The following is a 14,796-nucleotide window of genomic DNA, read 5'->3' on the forward strand; positions in this document are numbered from 1 at the left end:
CCTTCAAGGCTCAGGGGTCCAAGATTATCTTCTGTGTCTGTGTTAATTGTTTTCCCTTTTCTTTGTTGAAGAGGGTCTGTGCAGTCTTTCTGCCTAGTCCGCCATCTTGCCGGAACTGCTGGTACAACCACTCTGAAGAACAAGAGTATCTAATAAAATTGAAAATGCATATATTCTATGACCCAGCAATTTCTTTCATATAGTAAGTTTTGTAAATTAGATTGATTTGTTTCCTTTTAGAGAGCAGAACTGAAATAAGTAAGTAGATTAAAAACACACACACCTATACTCACTCCTACTTACTTACATATATATCTCCACCCACAACTATACAGCAAGTATTGAGTGTGTAGTATGTATAGTGCACTGATCCAGGTGCGGGGGTACAGCAGTAAATTAAGCAGATGAAAAACATTGTCTTATGGAGCTTACGTGGTGGTGGGATGGATATGTACTTTGGGGAAGTTCCTACATCTTCATAAGAGATATGTGCAGAATGCTAATTAGAGCTTTTTGCAACAGAGAAAATTGGGAAATGATATGCATCAGCATGAAGAAAGAAGTAAATTGTGCCTTTGTTCAGTGAAATGCTACTCAACAGTTTAAATGAACTTGAACTTGTGTGTGTCAATGGGGATACATCTACAGTTATAATGTTGAGTGAAATTATGGAATGAGGGGTGTAGTATGATACCATTTATATAAAAGTTTAAGAATATTCAAGACATTATAATAAAGTATAAAGTTATGCTTTATGATAAATACCAAAGTCAGATTTTTTCTTAACCTCTTAGGAGAGAGAGAAGATCAGAAATGGGTACATAGAAGTTTCACCTTCATTCAGAATGTTTTATTTCTAAATATGATTTCAAGCAAATACAGTAAGATAAAGGTTTTGATGTAATTGTGTGGTAGGTGCATGGTGTTCTGTGTGCCTGAAATATTTCATAAGAAACAGTTTTAAAGTGAAGCATGCAGTCTTATGAGATCCTGAGATTTCAGTCTACTAGTCTTCAAGCAGAGGCTAGGAGAGGAATTGTATATAGCATTGGCTTTTAGAGAGCCATATGGTTCCAGGAAACTTTATAAGACAGTTCTCCTCTGTTCTGTAGGGTCACTATGAGTTGGAATCGACTCCATAGCAGTAAGTTTAGTTTTTTTGGGGGGGTCTCGAGGGTAGTGCTTAAGAGGGTGGAGGCAAGGAGAGTTGATCAGGCTCATCACCACTATTTCAGCTAATATACTTCTGTTTATCTGCTTTATTTATTGATGCTAAGATTTTGTTTGAAGAACTCTATTTTTTTTTTTTTTTTCTGAAATCTGAACATACCTTTTTTTTTTAAATTTTATTGTGATTTGGGTGAAAGTTTACAGGGCAAATTCATCTTCCATACAGTAGTAGTTCACATAAACTTTGTCTCATGACATTGACTGCAATTTCCCACCATGCAAAAGCTCTCCTCCCACTTCCTCCCCATAGTTACCTCTTCCCTGTGTCCTTCCCTCCCATGCACTCCTGGCCCCCAAGCTGTCTCCTTGTACATACACAGCCCATCTATTCTCCCATGTAAAATCTGAACATAACTTGTAGACGAGACTGTTGTTTGGTTAGTTAGATTGATTGATAGTATAGCTCCTGTTAGTCTTATAGTTTTAGTGACTTTTGTCCCCGCGCCCCCCCCCCCCCCCAGTATCTAAAGTGATTACGGTTCCCTCAGTGGTGCAAATGGAACCAAAAAGGTTGGAGGGTCAAGTCTACTCAGAGGGACCTTGAAAGAAAGGCTTGGCTATCTACTTATGAAAAATCAGCCGTTGAAATTCTGTAGAGCCCAGTTCTACTCTGATACATGAGTGTGCTGTGAGGCAGAATTGACTCCATGGCAACTTTATTTTTAAAAGAGATTATACCAAAAAAAGAAAAGAAAAGAAAAAAAAAAATTACCAAATTCATTGCTGTTGAGTCAGTCCTGACTCAAAGCAACCTCTCCTTGGGTTTCTGAAGCAGTATCTGTGTGGAAGTAGATTGCCCAGTCTTCCTTCCGAGAAGTGGCTGGTGTATTTGAACCACCAGCCTTCTGGTTAGCAGTCAAATGCCTTAGGTACTATGCCACCAGAGCTCCTAAAAGACATTATTAAGCATGCTAATTATATGTGTTTGTGAGATTTATAAATGTTAAGGTGAGTTTTCAGTGAATGCTAGATATTTACTGTATATTATCTTGATAGCAAAATATTTTTTACTTCATATTCCTGATTTTTAGTTACTTTATGATTTTACTTACATATGTTTCTGTATTTAAAAGGCTATAGTAATTCTTGTTTCTCTTTATTTATATGTTTTTTATCCATAGTATGAAATTAATCTTTTGGGGCTCATCCAGAGAAGAAGAACAGTAAGTAGATAATTTCCTGGAAGTTGAAGGAAATGAATAGAAGTAAGCAATGTGGCTCTATAGCTGGAATTTAGGACTGGGAGGCAGGTGGCCATGATAAATTGTGTGGTGACATACCTATAATGGCTGCTTGTAATTATTTGCTTCCTCTATCCTGACTGTTTAATGATAAAGAAGGAATGTTGCTTCAGATAAATGTGGTTAAACTGAGGCTTTGGTTTTTATTCCCCTTTTAGCGCATTGGGTATTCATTTAAGAAAGATGAGGTTGAGAATTCTATCGTACGACGAGTGCAAGGTGTCTTCCGACGTGCTTCAGCAAAGTGGAAGGTTAGTTACCAGCATGTCCTTAACCACAAGAGATGTGATGGTGTGTGTTTTATGACTTACACATTCAAATGCATTGTTCTATATTCTTGGGCGTTTTAGTTCTCATCTTAGTGATGGTATCATTGCTTAAAACATTTTGAGACAGTTAACAAACCACTAAGAAAATTGATCTCACTACCTTGTAATTAGGAGCTCTGGTAGCATAGTGGCTAAGACACTTGACTGCTAACCAGAAGGCTGGCGGTTCAAACCCACCAGCCACTCCTTGGAAGGAAGATGGGGCAATCTACTTCCGTAGCGATACTGCCTTGGAAACCCAAGGAGGGGTTGCTATGAGTTGGGTCCGAATCAACGGCACATAACAACAACAACAACCACCTTATAATTATTCTGTGAAGATGGTGCTGAAAACAGGGTATTTGATACATAATTGAGGATCAGAAAATTGGGAGATGTTTAGATCATATTTCTAAATAAGGTACACTAAAGAGTAGAGAGGGTTGCAGTTTGGGCATGTGAGATAAATGTAGAGGCAGCTCTGCAGTACCTTGATTCTGTTCAAGTTTGGCTCTAGGGCTGGTCGTATTATATGAAATGCTTATATGTGCTCTGCATTTCTGGGAATGGCAATTTTTGCCACCTCCCCATGAGACCATTAAGAATTTCATTGAACAAATTGGATAACTGTTTTGAGTATAGTGGGAGGGTGTGGAGGGAATGAATTTGAGTTATCATGGCTAAGAGATCCAAGGGCTCAGTGAAGAGGAGCCTAATAGGCTGAGGGGTGTGGTAACAAATTGGATTTTGAGATATGCCTTTGTTTCTAACAGAGTTAATTGATGCAAAGAGATATGTGTGTGTGTGTATACATATATATGTAACTGAAATTCGGGCAGCTCACTGCATTGCTTTTCTTCTTGCAGGATGATGTTCAACTTTGGCTGTCCTACGTAGTGTTCTGTAAGAAATGGGTGAGTATTGGGGAGCCACGTCTTGCTCCTTCTTTTCTTTCAGTTTGCCTGCCTTTAAAGTTGAACTCTGTGTTTTCTCCAAAACTGTAGAGGTAAGTGGTTTTCTCCAAAGGTCTAGAGATACGAAAAAGAATTGTAGAAGACTGAACTTCAGTGTAATAGCATTTGTGTATCTGAATGACTATTTTTATAAATAAGTTCCATGTCAGTTGAAAAGAAAGTGATTGTTAATGTGTATTTGTTCAGTAACGTTGAGCTATATTTAGAATGCTTATGTTAAGTGGTTTAGGTAGAAGAAAACCATGGTTGTGTCTGTTTGTTGCTACGTCACCAGCAACAGCAGCTCTCACTCCACTGAATTTTATGGTTGGTGAGGATACAGTGTAGATTAAAGATTAATAACAATGATTTCACTGTGCAGAAAGTAGAAAGTTTTCTTCCTCTTTATTCCAGGCTACCAAAGTTCAACTTAGCAAGGTATTTTCTGCCATGTTGGCCATTCATTCAAACAAGCCAGGTATGGTGAAATCTTTGTCTTTTTTTTTTTTTTCCCCCCTTAAACTTTATTTATAGTTAAGCATTTTGGAATTTATTTTAATTATAACTCTAAGAGGAATTGTTTGGGGAACTTGAGCTTAGGCAGTTGGCTAACAGTTTCTGTTGCATGAATAGCTAGCTTTCTATTAGTTCATTCCTGCCTAGTGTATGCTAGTTAAGGAGCTCTGGTAACTTAGTAACTAAGGAATCTGACTGCTAACCAGAGGTTGGTGATTTGAACCCATCAACCACTCTGCGGAAGCAAGACTGGGCAATCTACTTCTGTAAAGATTTACTGCCTCAACCCCAACAGGAGTTGCTATGAGTTGGAATCAACTCAGTGGCAGTGGATTTGGTTTTGGTTTTTGGTATGCTAGTTACTGTGCCAGGTATATCTGAAAAACTGTTTTTTTTTTTTTTAGTTGATGGTAAGAGTCTTTGGTACTTTGAGGAACTGTCTATTTGGAAGCAGACAAATCTGAGGTTTTAAAAACTTGAAGGGAAAAACACTAATACAGATTTTAGAACAGTATCTGGTGCAGAGTAGGTACTCGGGTTTTGCAGGGGAAAGATTGAGTTCTCAGGGTGTATATGTCTCAACCAGACATGTCATACTGCACAGACTACATTGGCCCCGTTTACTGAGAAGGATGTAGCAGGACAGCGTGTTCAGGGTGTTCTTCAGCAGACTCCTTCTAGCAGTTGGGGACTGGTCTCTGGCCTTCTAGGTGGCAGTTCAGTTTTGGGGGACAATACCCCCATGAGTGGGTGGGAAAGCCCCATGGATGGGCAGAGCTTCCCAGGGTCCTAGCAAGAACCATGCTCAGTTTCAGGAGTCACACGCTCAAGAAAGCCCAGAGCAGTGGCTCTGCACCGTTCACAGCCCTCTTCGCCCAGATGTGGTACCAGCCATGGGTCATTTTCAGTGTAAGCAATCCTGCATAATAACATAGCTGACCTTTATTAAATTTCTAGGGAATTGGCAAGCATTTAACTCAAGGTTAAGTTCCCATGTAGAAGACAAAGAATTTTTATTTTTATGTCTTTATTTCTAGCAGGTACAATTAAAAGTTTGCCTGTTAACTTATGAACTATTTCAAATAGAGAAAAGACAGAAAAGCTGTTTAAAGTAGAGAAAAAAAAAATAATCATCTTTCATTGATCCTAAGACATATTTTTTTCTGGCATTTTCACAACTTTAATATTTGTATTTGACTTAAAATGGTTGTGTTCTTATATTCCAAGAAACACATCAGCAGACACTTACATACCCTTCATCCAGATTGAACAGATAGTAAAATTTACCTATTTGCTTCTAAATGCTTTTTCTAGTGCTAGTCTTTTACAGGTAAAGTCTTTTACAGGTAGCCATTAGTGCCTTTCTCTGTGTCCCCTTCTTTAAGACTTTTTGAAAAGTCCTTTGAGTATTAAAATTGGAGCATTGGTCTTTTTTTGTTTAACTTAATTGTATTGATTGAAGTAAAGTTTTATGCTTTTCTTCCTTTATAGCTTTGTGGATTATGGCAGCCAAATGGGAGATGGAAGATCGCTTGTCTTCAGAAAGTGCCAGACAACTATTTCTTCGGGCTCTGCGCTTTCACCCAGAGTGTCCAAAACTTTATCAAGAAGTAAGTATGTGTGCATGGGATGAAAGAGTGATGTCTCAGTTTGGTTCTCTGGAGACATATCCTTTATTAAGTTAGCTAAGTTAAAGAAGACTTCCGTTTATAGAGGCTAGGGATAAGTGTATGTGGGAGCCTTTTGGGGGAAATGGGGCCAGAAGGGTGAGGAAAATGTCTTTATATTTTGACAGTGAACAGCTTCCAGGTTGTTAGAGGCTAGAATCCCCATCTACCCACTAGGGTTGGGAGGAATAGGTACTGAACCCCACTTTTTATTTAGAAGGGGGTCCAGAGCTCAGAATAAATAATTGGATCTTGGGAAGTTTGTATTTTAGTTTGTTATAAAACTAGCTTACAATAACAAGGTGTGATGAAAATGATATATTATGCTCTTTATTTTTCTTTTCTTATTTCATGTTTCTTTTGTTGTTGTTGTTATTTACCATTGAGTCGGACCCGACTCATAGCAACCCCTCCTTGGGTTTCGAGGCAGTATCACTATGGAAGTAGATTGCCCAGCCTTGCTTCTAAGGAGTGGCTGTTGGGTTTGAACTGCCAGCCTTCTGGCCTTAGGCACTACGCCACCAGAGCGCCCATGTTTCTTTTAGTCTTCTTTTTTCTTCACCTCTTTGTTCTCTTTCTGTTTCTTTTTCCTGAGATGGGTACCCTGTTAGTACTTCCTTACTCTCTTGTGGAATTTATTTCTTGCAGGAGAGGTGTTTTAAAATATTAATGGCTAGACTCTTGAGAGAAAAATAAATGGTAATAATGGTATGTTTTTGGAAACTGTACGCTTTTCTGAGGCATTTCTCAGGATAAGGGAGAAATTGCTATTTAGTCCTCAAATGAAAAGTAAGCCTTGTATAAGGAGAGGAAAAAGAAAAGTCTTTATGCTAATAGGTTTTATAGAAGTTCCATCTATATTTTTGGTTTTATAGTAATTAATGATGTTTTTATATTACAGCCTTATATTTCTTCCCTTCTTTTCATACTCTGTTAGCTGTCCCTTTTCTGCCTTTATTACTTTTACTGAGAAACTACTGTCAGAAGCAGTCCTCTCTGCTGGTGGAGGGTTATTGTGTACTGTCATTATTTATATGCTTTTGGAGGCTCTCGTAAATGCCCATACTTGTATTTTCTAAAATGGAAATAGACTTGTTGCCTATTCTTACCAAAAAGGTAAGTGATAAATTTGTTTCTTATAGACAGAGAAAACACTTGTATCAGAAAATAACCAAAAAAATACTTAATAGTCTTACCACCTGTATTTTTATGCGTATTGTAAACACTTAACAATGTAGATTTCATTTCTTTAAAATGGCATTATTCTACATACTGTGTTCTGCATTTTTATATATATTTCAGTTACATATTAGTGTATATTTATCTACATCAGTGGTATTCAGACTTTTTGATATTAGGACCCCTTTCCATCTTAAATATTACCAAGAATCCAAAGAGCTTTTGTTTATATGGGTATGTCTATTAATTTTAATTGTATTAGAAATGAAAGCAGAGGAGTTAAAAATTTGTATGTATTAATTCATTTAAGAAAAACAATAAATACATTACAAATAACCTGATGAACTCCTAGAGCTCCTGAGGGAGTGTCAGGGACCCCCAGGTATCTCCAGCCTTCATTTTGAGAGCCTTTCATCCACATTATCTGTTTTCATAGCTGCGTTTTGTAAAAAAGAAAAAAAAAATGAAGATTGCTTTTTATTGTATATTACAGAAGTAAAATGTGCTTGTAGAAAACTGGAGAACAAAATCAGAAAAGGGAAAGCACAGAGAAGGAAAGGGATAATGGACTGAGAACAAGCAGCATTAACACTGCAGTGTTTCCTCACAGAGCTTTTCTCTGTGTGTGTTTTGCACGTAGTGGTAATAGTGTTATATGTACATTTTTGTAGCTAGCTTTAAAATAGGGAGAGTAACAGAATTGTGGTGCACCATTACCATATTTTTCTAACTATTTTATGCCTGTATCAGCAGTCACTCGTCCTGTTGTTGGGCATTTAGATTATTGGCAATATTTGCTCTTACACTTTTGTTTATGAAGCTTTGAGGTATTGCGGATTATTTCTTACGATAGATTGCTAGGAATAGAATTACTAGTTTAAAGAGTATAAACTTTTGAAGCTGTTTTCTTTTTTAAAATTTTGTTGTTGTTGTTGTTGAGAATATACACAGCAAAAACATAGGCCAATTCAAGTTTCTACGTGTACCATTCATTGACACTGACTACATCCTTGGATTGTGCCGTATCCTCATCCTCCCCAATTAACAGAAACTTCCTGCCTCCTAAGGCTCCTATCTAACCTTTTTGAGTTGCTTTTGTCAGTTTGATCCCGTATAGCTAGATCTTAAAATAGCAAAATGCTCAAGCAGACATTCTTTGCTAGCTAAACTAAACTATTGTTTGCTTTTACGAAGACTTAAGGGGATATTTTTGTTTAAGGTAATTACCTCAGGATAATATTTCAAGAGTTCATCCAGCCTCTATTGCTCCAGAAAGTATTGATTCCGTGAGAATTTGAAATTATGTTCTGTATTTTCCCCCTTTTGATCAGGATTCTTCTATATAATCTTTAATCAAAATGTTTAGTTATGGTATCCAGGCACCATCCAGTTCTTCTGATCTCATGGCAAAGAGGCAGTTTTTCATGGAGGCAATTAACTATATACTGTATTTCCTTCTATTTTTGACTTTCCTTCTCTGTTGCTGTAGACAAATATAGACCAATTGTTGTGCCTTGGATGGCTACTTGAAAGCTTTTAAGCTCCCAGGAACTACACATTGAGCTAGGAGGTAGAACAGAGCATTAACATGTATGTTATTGGGCCAGTTAACTGGGATAGCCAAGAAACCACGACCCTAAACCTTCAAACCAAGGAACCACAAATCCCATTAGGTGTTTGCTTATATATAATCAGTCACTTCAGTTTCTCTTAATTTTTTAAGATTTTGATTCATGTCTCCAAAGGTCTTGCCAAAAGAGCATAATATAGTATCATTTTCATCACACCTTGTCATTGTCAGCTAGTTTCGTAAGAAACTAAAACACCACTTCCAAAGATCCAGTATTTATGTGTTAAAAAAGTGATATGTTACATAGTTATGATAAAAAATTCTCCAAAGATTTTCAGTTCATTATTTCTCATCTGTAGTACTTTAGGATGGAGTTGATGCATGCTGAGAAACTGAGGAAGGAAAAGCAAGAATTTGAAAAAGCCAAAATGGAAGTGGTAAGAGCTTAATGTATTGTTACTTGTTATCAATAGGTAGTATTTTGACCTGTTTAGAAGTAAAAAAAAAAAAAGAAAAAAGTTTTTGGAATGTGTTATACTATATTCTGAAACTTTAAGATGAGTCTAGAGTTGATTTATTTAAATGTGTTTAGTTATAAAAATAGGCATTTGAACTAACTTAAGTGACCTGAAAAATGACTGTTGATAGAATGGCCAAAAGTCACTTTTGCTAGTTTATGATATCATTGTACTTTAATGGATTGAAGGAGACCTCAGAAGATTGTGAAGTGTGTGGCTCCTAGCCTTCTTTCTTCTCCTTTTTATGTAATTTTTTTTGTGTGTGTAAGAGAATAATTAATGAAAGTTGTAAAATGTTTGAATTTTGATGTCATCATTTGTCATAATGATGTTTAGCTCAGAACTGCTTTTTTCCAAATAAAATCTTACAGAAAAGGATAGAGAAGGTACGTAAGACTTGATCTATTCTGATCTCAATAAGGAGGGAGGCCTTAAGGCCTATGATCCTGTGCCCACTCCAAAAGTCTGAGGGAACAGTTTCAAGATTAGTCATCTTATTCAAGCTGCACACTTTACAAGTGAGGGAACTGGCCAATAAATGAGATGTTATTTACCAGAGGTCACATGGCACAAGTAGTTTAGGGCTGTTAATTTTCATGGTAGGGGTCTTTCTACTTAACAGCATTGCCCATTGAGTTATGTTCAATATAACACTCCTTAGGAGAATCTTGATTATGCAGAAGAAATCCTTAATGGTGAATTGGCACGAATTGTCTACAAAAACTCTGTGAGCATAATTAAAGGTAAGTATCTTTTGAAAGCTGAATATAGTGATGTTTATAATGAGAAAGACTTTAGGTAATAGGAAAATTTTTTCATTAGAATATATGTAATGCTCTGAATGCAGAAATGGCATCCTGTTTCTTTTATAAAAGATGTATTTTCCATTAGGATATAATTGGCATTTCAGTTTTTATTTTTGCAGTATTTCCTCCTGAATTTCAGTTTTTATTGAATCCTTAAACTTATGTGGGGAGTTGAAAAGAAGTAGATGATTCAGTACATTCTCTTATGCCCTTAAGAAGATTAGAATAAAGAAAGTTAGAATATTACAAAATATTAATAATTTCTTTGTTTATGTGGTGGGACTATAGGTGACCCCCCCATTTTTTAGTATTTTCCAATTTAAAAGACCCTAAAATTTAACTCTAGTACATTAAGAAAATGATGCTTATAAAGTGATTCTTAGAATCTTATTGGCAATGAACCTCCCCTCCCTTGCTGTTTAATTTTAGGTGCAGAATTTCACGTGTCATTGCTTTCAATTGCACAGCTATTTGATTTTGCCAAAGATTTGCAAAAAGAAATCTATGATGAGTAAGTAAAATTGTGAAAGGTGACTATATTTCTCATCTTGTGATTGATTTATTTAAGGGTTTGAGATTCATGTTTAGGAGGAGAATAGCAGATGCCACACTAAATCGTTGGAAGAAAAGTTAAATATCACCTAAAAAAAGATGTTCCTGGAGAAGATGTCTGATTCATTCATTGGTTCCCTTGGAGAATAGTTTGTTTTCATTCAGTACCAGATATATTCTAAGACTCACATAAAACTACGTCCTGCTTTCTTGGCATATCTTTTGTCAGTAAAATGAGTGATACTCATGGATATTTATAGGTGCATGCAGCAGGTAATGTTACATAGGGAATTACCTGCAGCCTGCCTTTTGGGCACTTCACACCTGTAGCACCTCACTTTGACAGGCAATAAAATAGAACTTGGATAAGTTTGCTCTTTGAATATCTTTCAGGGTTTCAGTAGACAATTAGGTTGATACTTAGGCTTTTCTGTGCTTTGATTCTTGCCTGCATATAACACTAAGGCCCCAGGACTCAGGAAAGCGTGTCTCGTCACATATAACTGCTGATTTGACTTTCAGCCGTTTGATCGCTTGAAAGTTGACATTTGTGAATGATGTGTGAAACATTCTGAAACTCAGTGAATGTGTGACAGCTCTGATCCATTGATAAAATTCATCTGGACACCTGTTGGGAAATGGCTCTGGTGGTACTGAAATTGTTAAAGAGGTGTTCTAGGTACATTATTAGAGCGTAGAGGAATGCGTCTATATTTGGTGTTAGAGGTGAGTCTCTTGTCATAGGGCAGGTGCCAGTAAGTGTATTTTTTAGCCTTCAGGTGCTACACACAGATGACCATTTCACTTGGGATTATGTGGCACGGCGAGAATTAGAGATTGAGCCCCAGCCAGGAGAAGAGCAGCCTGTAACGAAACAAGCCAAAGCAGTGTGTGTGGACCGGAAGGAGGAGAGGTGCTGTGCTGTATATGAAGAGGCAGTGAAGACTCTGCCTACAGGTGAATTTGACCAAAACCGAAACAACGCACTTGGATTGTGGAACTGAAGCTCCTATTCTCGTGACCAACATCAGCATCAGGACTCTTTCTGTAGTATATAGTGTGCCTGACTTTCCACATTGTTCTTTCTCTGATGCTGAAAGGTAGAACTGAAATGAGAACTTAAGAAATGATAGCTAAGGTTTCTTAATTATCTTTTGATATTAATTTAATTTTTATTTTGTAATATTGGAAAATACAGGCAAAGTGGGTAAGGCTTATTAATATGGGAGCACTCTTAATTTTCATATTTATGTCACTAATGATTTGTCTTTCCGTAATATTTGAGACATTTGATTGGCTGTAATTGGAATAACTTTCATCACACTAAATTCTGCTTCAGAAGAATTTTCCTTTTTGAAGACAAGTATGTTGAATTTAGAGAATTGGTGATCTGATCTCCATTTTTTCTGACTTTTCTAGAGGCCATGTGGAAATGTTACATCAATTTTTGCTTGGAGAGATTTGCTAAGAAGACAAATAGTGAATTCCTCAGAGAGAAGGTAAGGACTTATGTTCCATGGTTACTATGGCTGACTAGAAGATGACCATGCTTTGGAAGAAGATGAGAAGCACAGCTTCTATCTGGTCGGGGACAGCTTCCTAGAATTCATGCTTAGCCACTTTTTTCCTCCTTGTGGGTGGCCTGTCATGCTAACGTTCTGAGTCTGGTTTGCCCTTGCACTGGCAACTAGGTTAGGAGAGGCTCTCTATACCAGGCTCTGCTTGGTGCACTTGCCCATTTCATCTGATCATAAGTCAAACCTTCATGGAGAAGTAACTCAGGAGTCCCTTTTCTCAATTCTCAGAAGTGTGTAAAACTGCTTTTGCTTTTGTTCATTGTCAGAGGCCAGAGGCCCCTGATGAAAATCTTTGTAATGGACTGAAAGATTTTTCTCATTTCAGAGGCTGGAAAGGACCATGATTGCATTCCGAAAGGCACATGAACTCAAGCGTCTGCCAGAATTCCAGTACAAGCAGTGGGTAAGGACATCGAGAACACATTCACTACATGTTAAATATACTTTCTTCCAGCTGCTTACTGCTGGTATCATGTATTTTGAATATATATGGTTATAGCTGTTTTTGTCAAGTTGATTCCAGCTCATACCAACCCCACACAAGCAGGTAGAACTCCGCCATAGGGTTTCTAAGGCTGTAATTTTTATGAAAGCAGACTGCCACATCTTTCATCTGTAGAGTGGCTGATGAGTTTATACTCCCGACCTTTCCGCTAGCAGCCAGATGCTTTTAACCACTGTGCTACCTGGGCTGCTTCATACAGTTACGTAACTAAGCCTGTTCAGCTGTTGATAAGGTAAATACAGAGAGAGTTTCTATTTCGCTGTTTATTTATATTTATTTATATTTACATATAGTTATATTTGTTTATATATCTCTGTATATCTCACTCACTGCCATCTAGTTGATTCCGACTCATAGTGATTCCCTTTAGGTTTCTGAGGCTGTAAATCTTTATGGCAGTAGATTGGCCAGTCTTCTTTCCATAGAGTGGCTGGTGGGTTTGAACTGCCAACCTTCTGGTTAGCCGTCAAATGCCTTAGGCATTATGCCACCAGAGCTCCTTATATTTTTATGTGTGTGTTTGTGTAAATATATTTGATATTTGCTAAAAATGAAATCCCTGTCAGTAAAGGGAACAATATACTAATGGGAAAGAATCAGAACAAAGATTCACAATCTGGGTTTATTTTGTTTGTCTACCCATCTGTCATTCACATCCTTTTCCTAAAGGCTAGCCCAGATTAACCTGGCTCAGATTAACCACTGGTACAGTAAAGAGAAGTTAGATGGGTTCCTGTATTTCAGAAGTTGAGTTCTAGTAAGAGGCATACTAAACCATTGTTACCCTGTGGTGTGGGTAAGGACTATTGCAGAGATCAGAATAATGTGCTGTGGAAATAACAGTTCTGGACTAGATTTTTGTATTTTATAGGTGACAGGCAAATCATTTTACCGTTTTGTGTTTATTTACTTGGTTTTAAAACAGTGATAATAATCCTTGTCTTTGCCACCTCACAAAGTCTTGAGAAGATTACATGAGGTGATGAATGTGTTAATGTATTTAAATACCTTCATGGGGGAAAAGAAAGGACAAATTTTTTTTATTTGTTGAGTACTTTCTGTTTGTATAATTCTTGCCTCTTGATCTATATTATGTAAGTTTTACATAATTGCAATTGATATCTTGCTATTTGATGTTTACATTAACATTTTTTCTCATACTTTTGCATGTATTTTTATAATGCATATGCTGTATGGTAACTTATTATATTATTATACCAAGACTGAGTCACCCATGTCCCATTGTGGCATCTGTCTGGGAAAATCCCAGGCCTGGATGAATTCAACTGCTCTTACTTGAACTATTGAATACTGCCAAGACAGTTGCACTCTATAAATTCAGTTTGGTTTTAAGTGTTGCCTGGCAGTCCTGCCTTTCCATTATTACCATGCTTTTGCCGTTCACCACTAGCAAAACATGTTTCAAACATCGTACAGTCCTCAAATCTCAGATGCTGCCTTTCTTTACCACCTCATCATTCATTTGGTAACCTAGCTTTTGTTTACTTATTTATTGTAAAAATGTATATAGCATAGCATTTGCTTGTTTAACATTTTTCATGTGTACAGCTTGGTAACGTTGATTACGTTAATCATCTTGTGAAGCAGTTACCATTATCTATTTTCAGATTTCCCATCACCATAAACAAACTCATGGCTTCCTAAACAATGACTCTTCTCCCTTCTACCCACCCCTGGTAACACTAATGAACTTTGGTCTCTATACATTTTCCTAGTCAAGCTATTTCATATGAGTGAGATCATTGAGATTGATTTTTCTCAGCATAATGTTTTCAGTGTTCATTCATGTTGTAGCATGTTCGGGACTTCATTTCTCTTTATGACTAAGTACTATTCCATTATATCTATATTGTCACATTTAGTTTATCCGTTCATCTGTTGATGGACATTTCAGTTGTTTCTACCTTTTGGCTATTTGTGAATAGTGCTTCAGTGAACATTGGTGTACATGTGTCTGTTTATGTTGTTGTTTTCAAGTCTGATGACCTTGCTTTTAATGAAAGTCCTTTAACTTAGTGCCTCTAAACTTAAAAGCTTAGCTGATCTTACACTCTTTCTTTTTCCTGATTATTCTTTTTTTTTTTTAGGATTTGGGTGAAGATTTACAGAGTAAATTCACTTTTCATACAGCAGTTCACATATACTTTGTCTCA

At 36.9% G+C, this 14,796-nt stretch overlaps 1 protein-coding gene across 1 annotated transcript in view; it reads left to right on the top strand.

The window, feature by feature from the left end:
• UTP6 (UTP6 small subunit processome component) overlaps positions 1-14,796 on the top strand; it is a 53,087-nt gene that overhangs the window by 26,971 nt on the left and 11,320 nt on the right. The window contains exons 4-14 of the mRNA XM_007937553.1: positions 2,352-2,393; positions 2,630-2,722; positions 3,646-3,693; positions 4,147-4,210; positions 5,740-5,858; positions 9,024-9,101; positions 9,844-9,925; positions 10,418-10,499; positions 11,313-11,497; positions 11,960-12,039; positions 12,443-12,520. Coding sequence (XP_007935744.1) covers positions 2,352-2,393; positions 2,630-2,722; positions 3,646-3,693; positions 4,147-4,210; positions 5,740-5,858; positions 9,024-9,101; positions 9,844-9,925; positions 10,418-10,499; positions 11,313-11,497; positions 11,960-12,039; positions 12,443-12,520 — 951 coding nt within the window. The remainder of the gene's footprint in view (positions 1-2,351; positions 2,394-2,629; positions 2,723-3,645; positions 3,694-4,146; positions 4,211-5,739; positions 5,859-9,023; positions 9,102-9,843; positions 9,926-10,417; positions 10,500-11,312; positions 11,498-11,959; positions 12,040-12,442; positions 12,521-14,796) is intronic.

Source organism: Orycteropus afer, unplaced genomic scaffold (assembly GCF_000298275.1).
Source record: "Orycteropus afer afer isolate SDZICR_OR568_19922 unplaced genomic scaffold, OryAfe1.0 scaffold00042, whole genome shotgun sequence".
NCBI lineage: Eukaryota > Metazoa > Chordata > Mammalia > Tubulidentata > Orycteropodidae > Orycteropus > Orycteropus afer.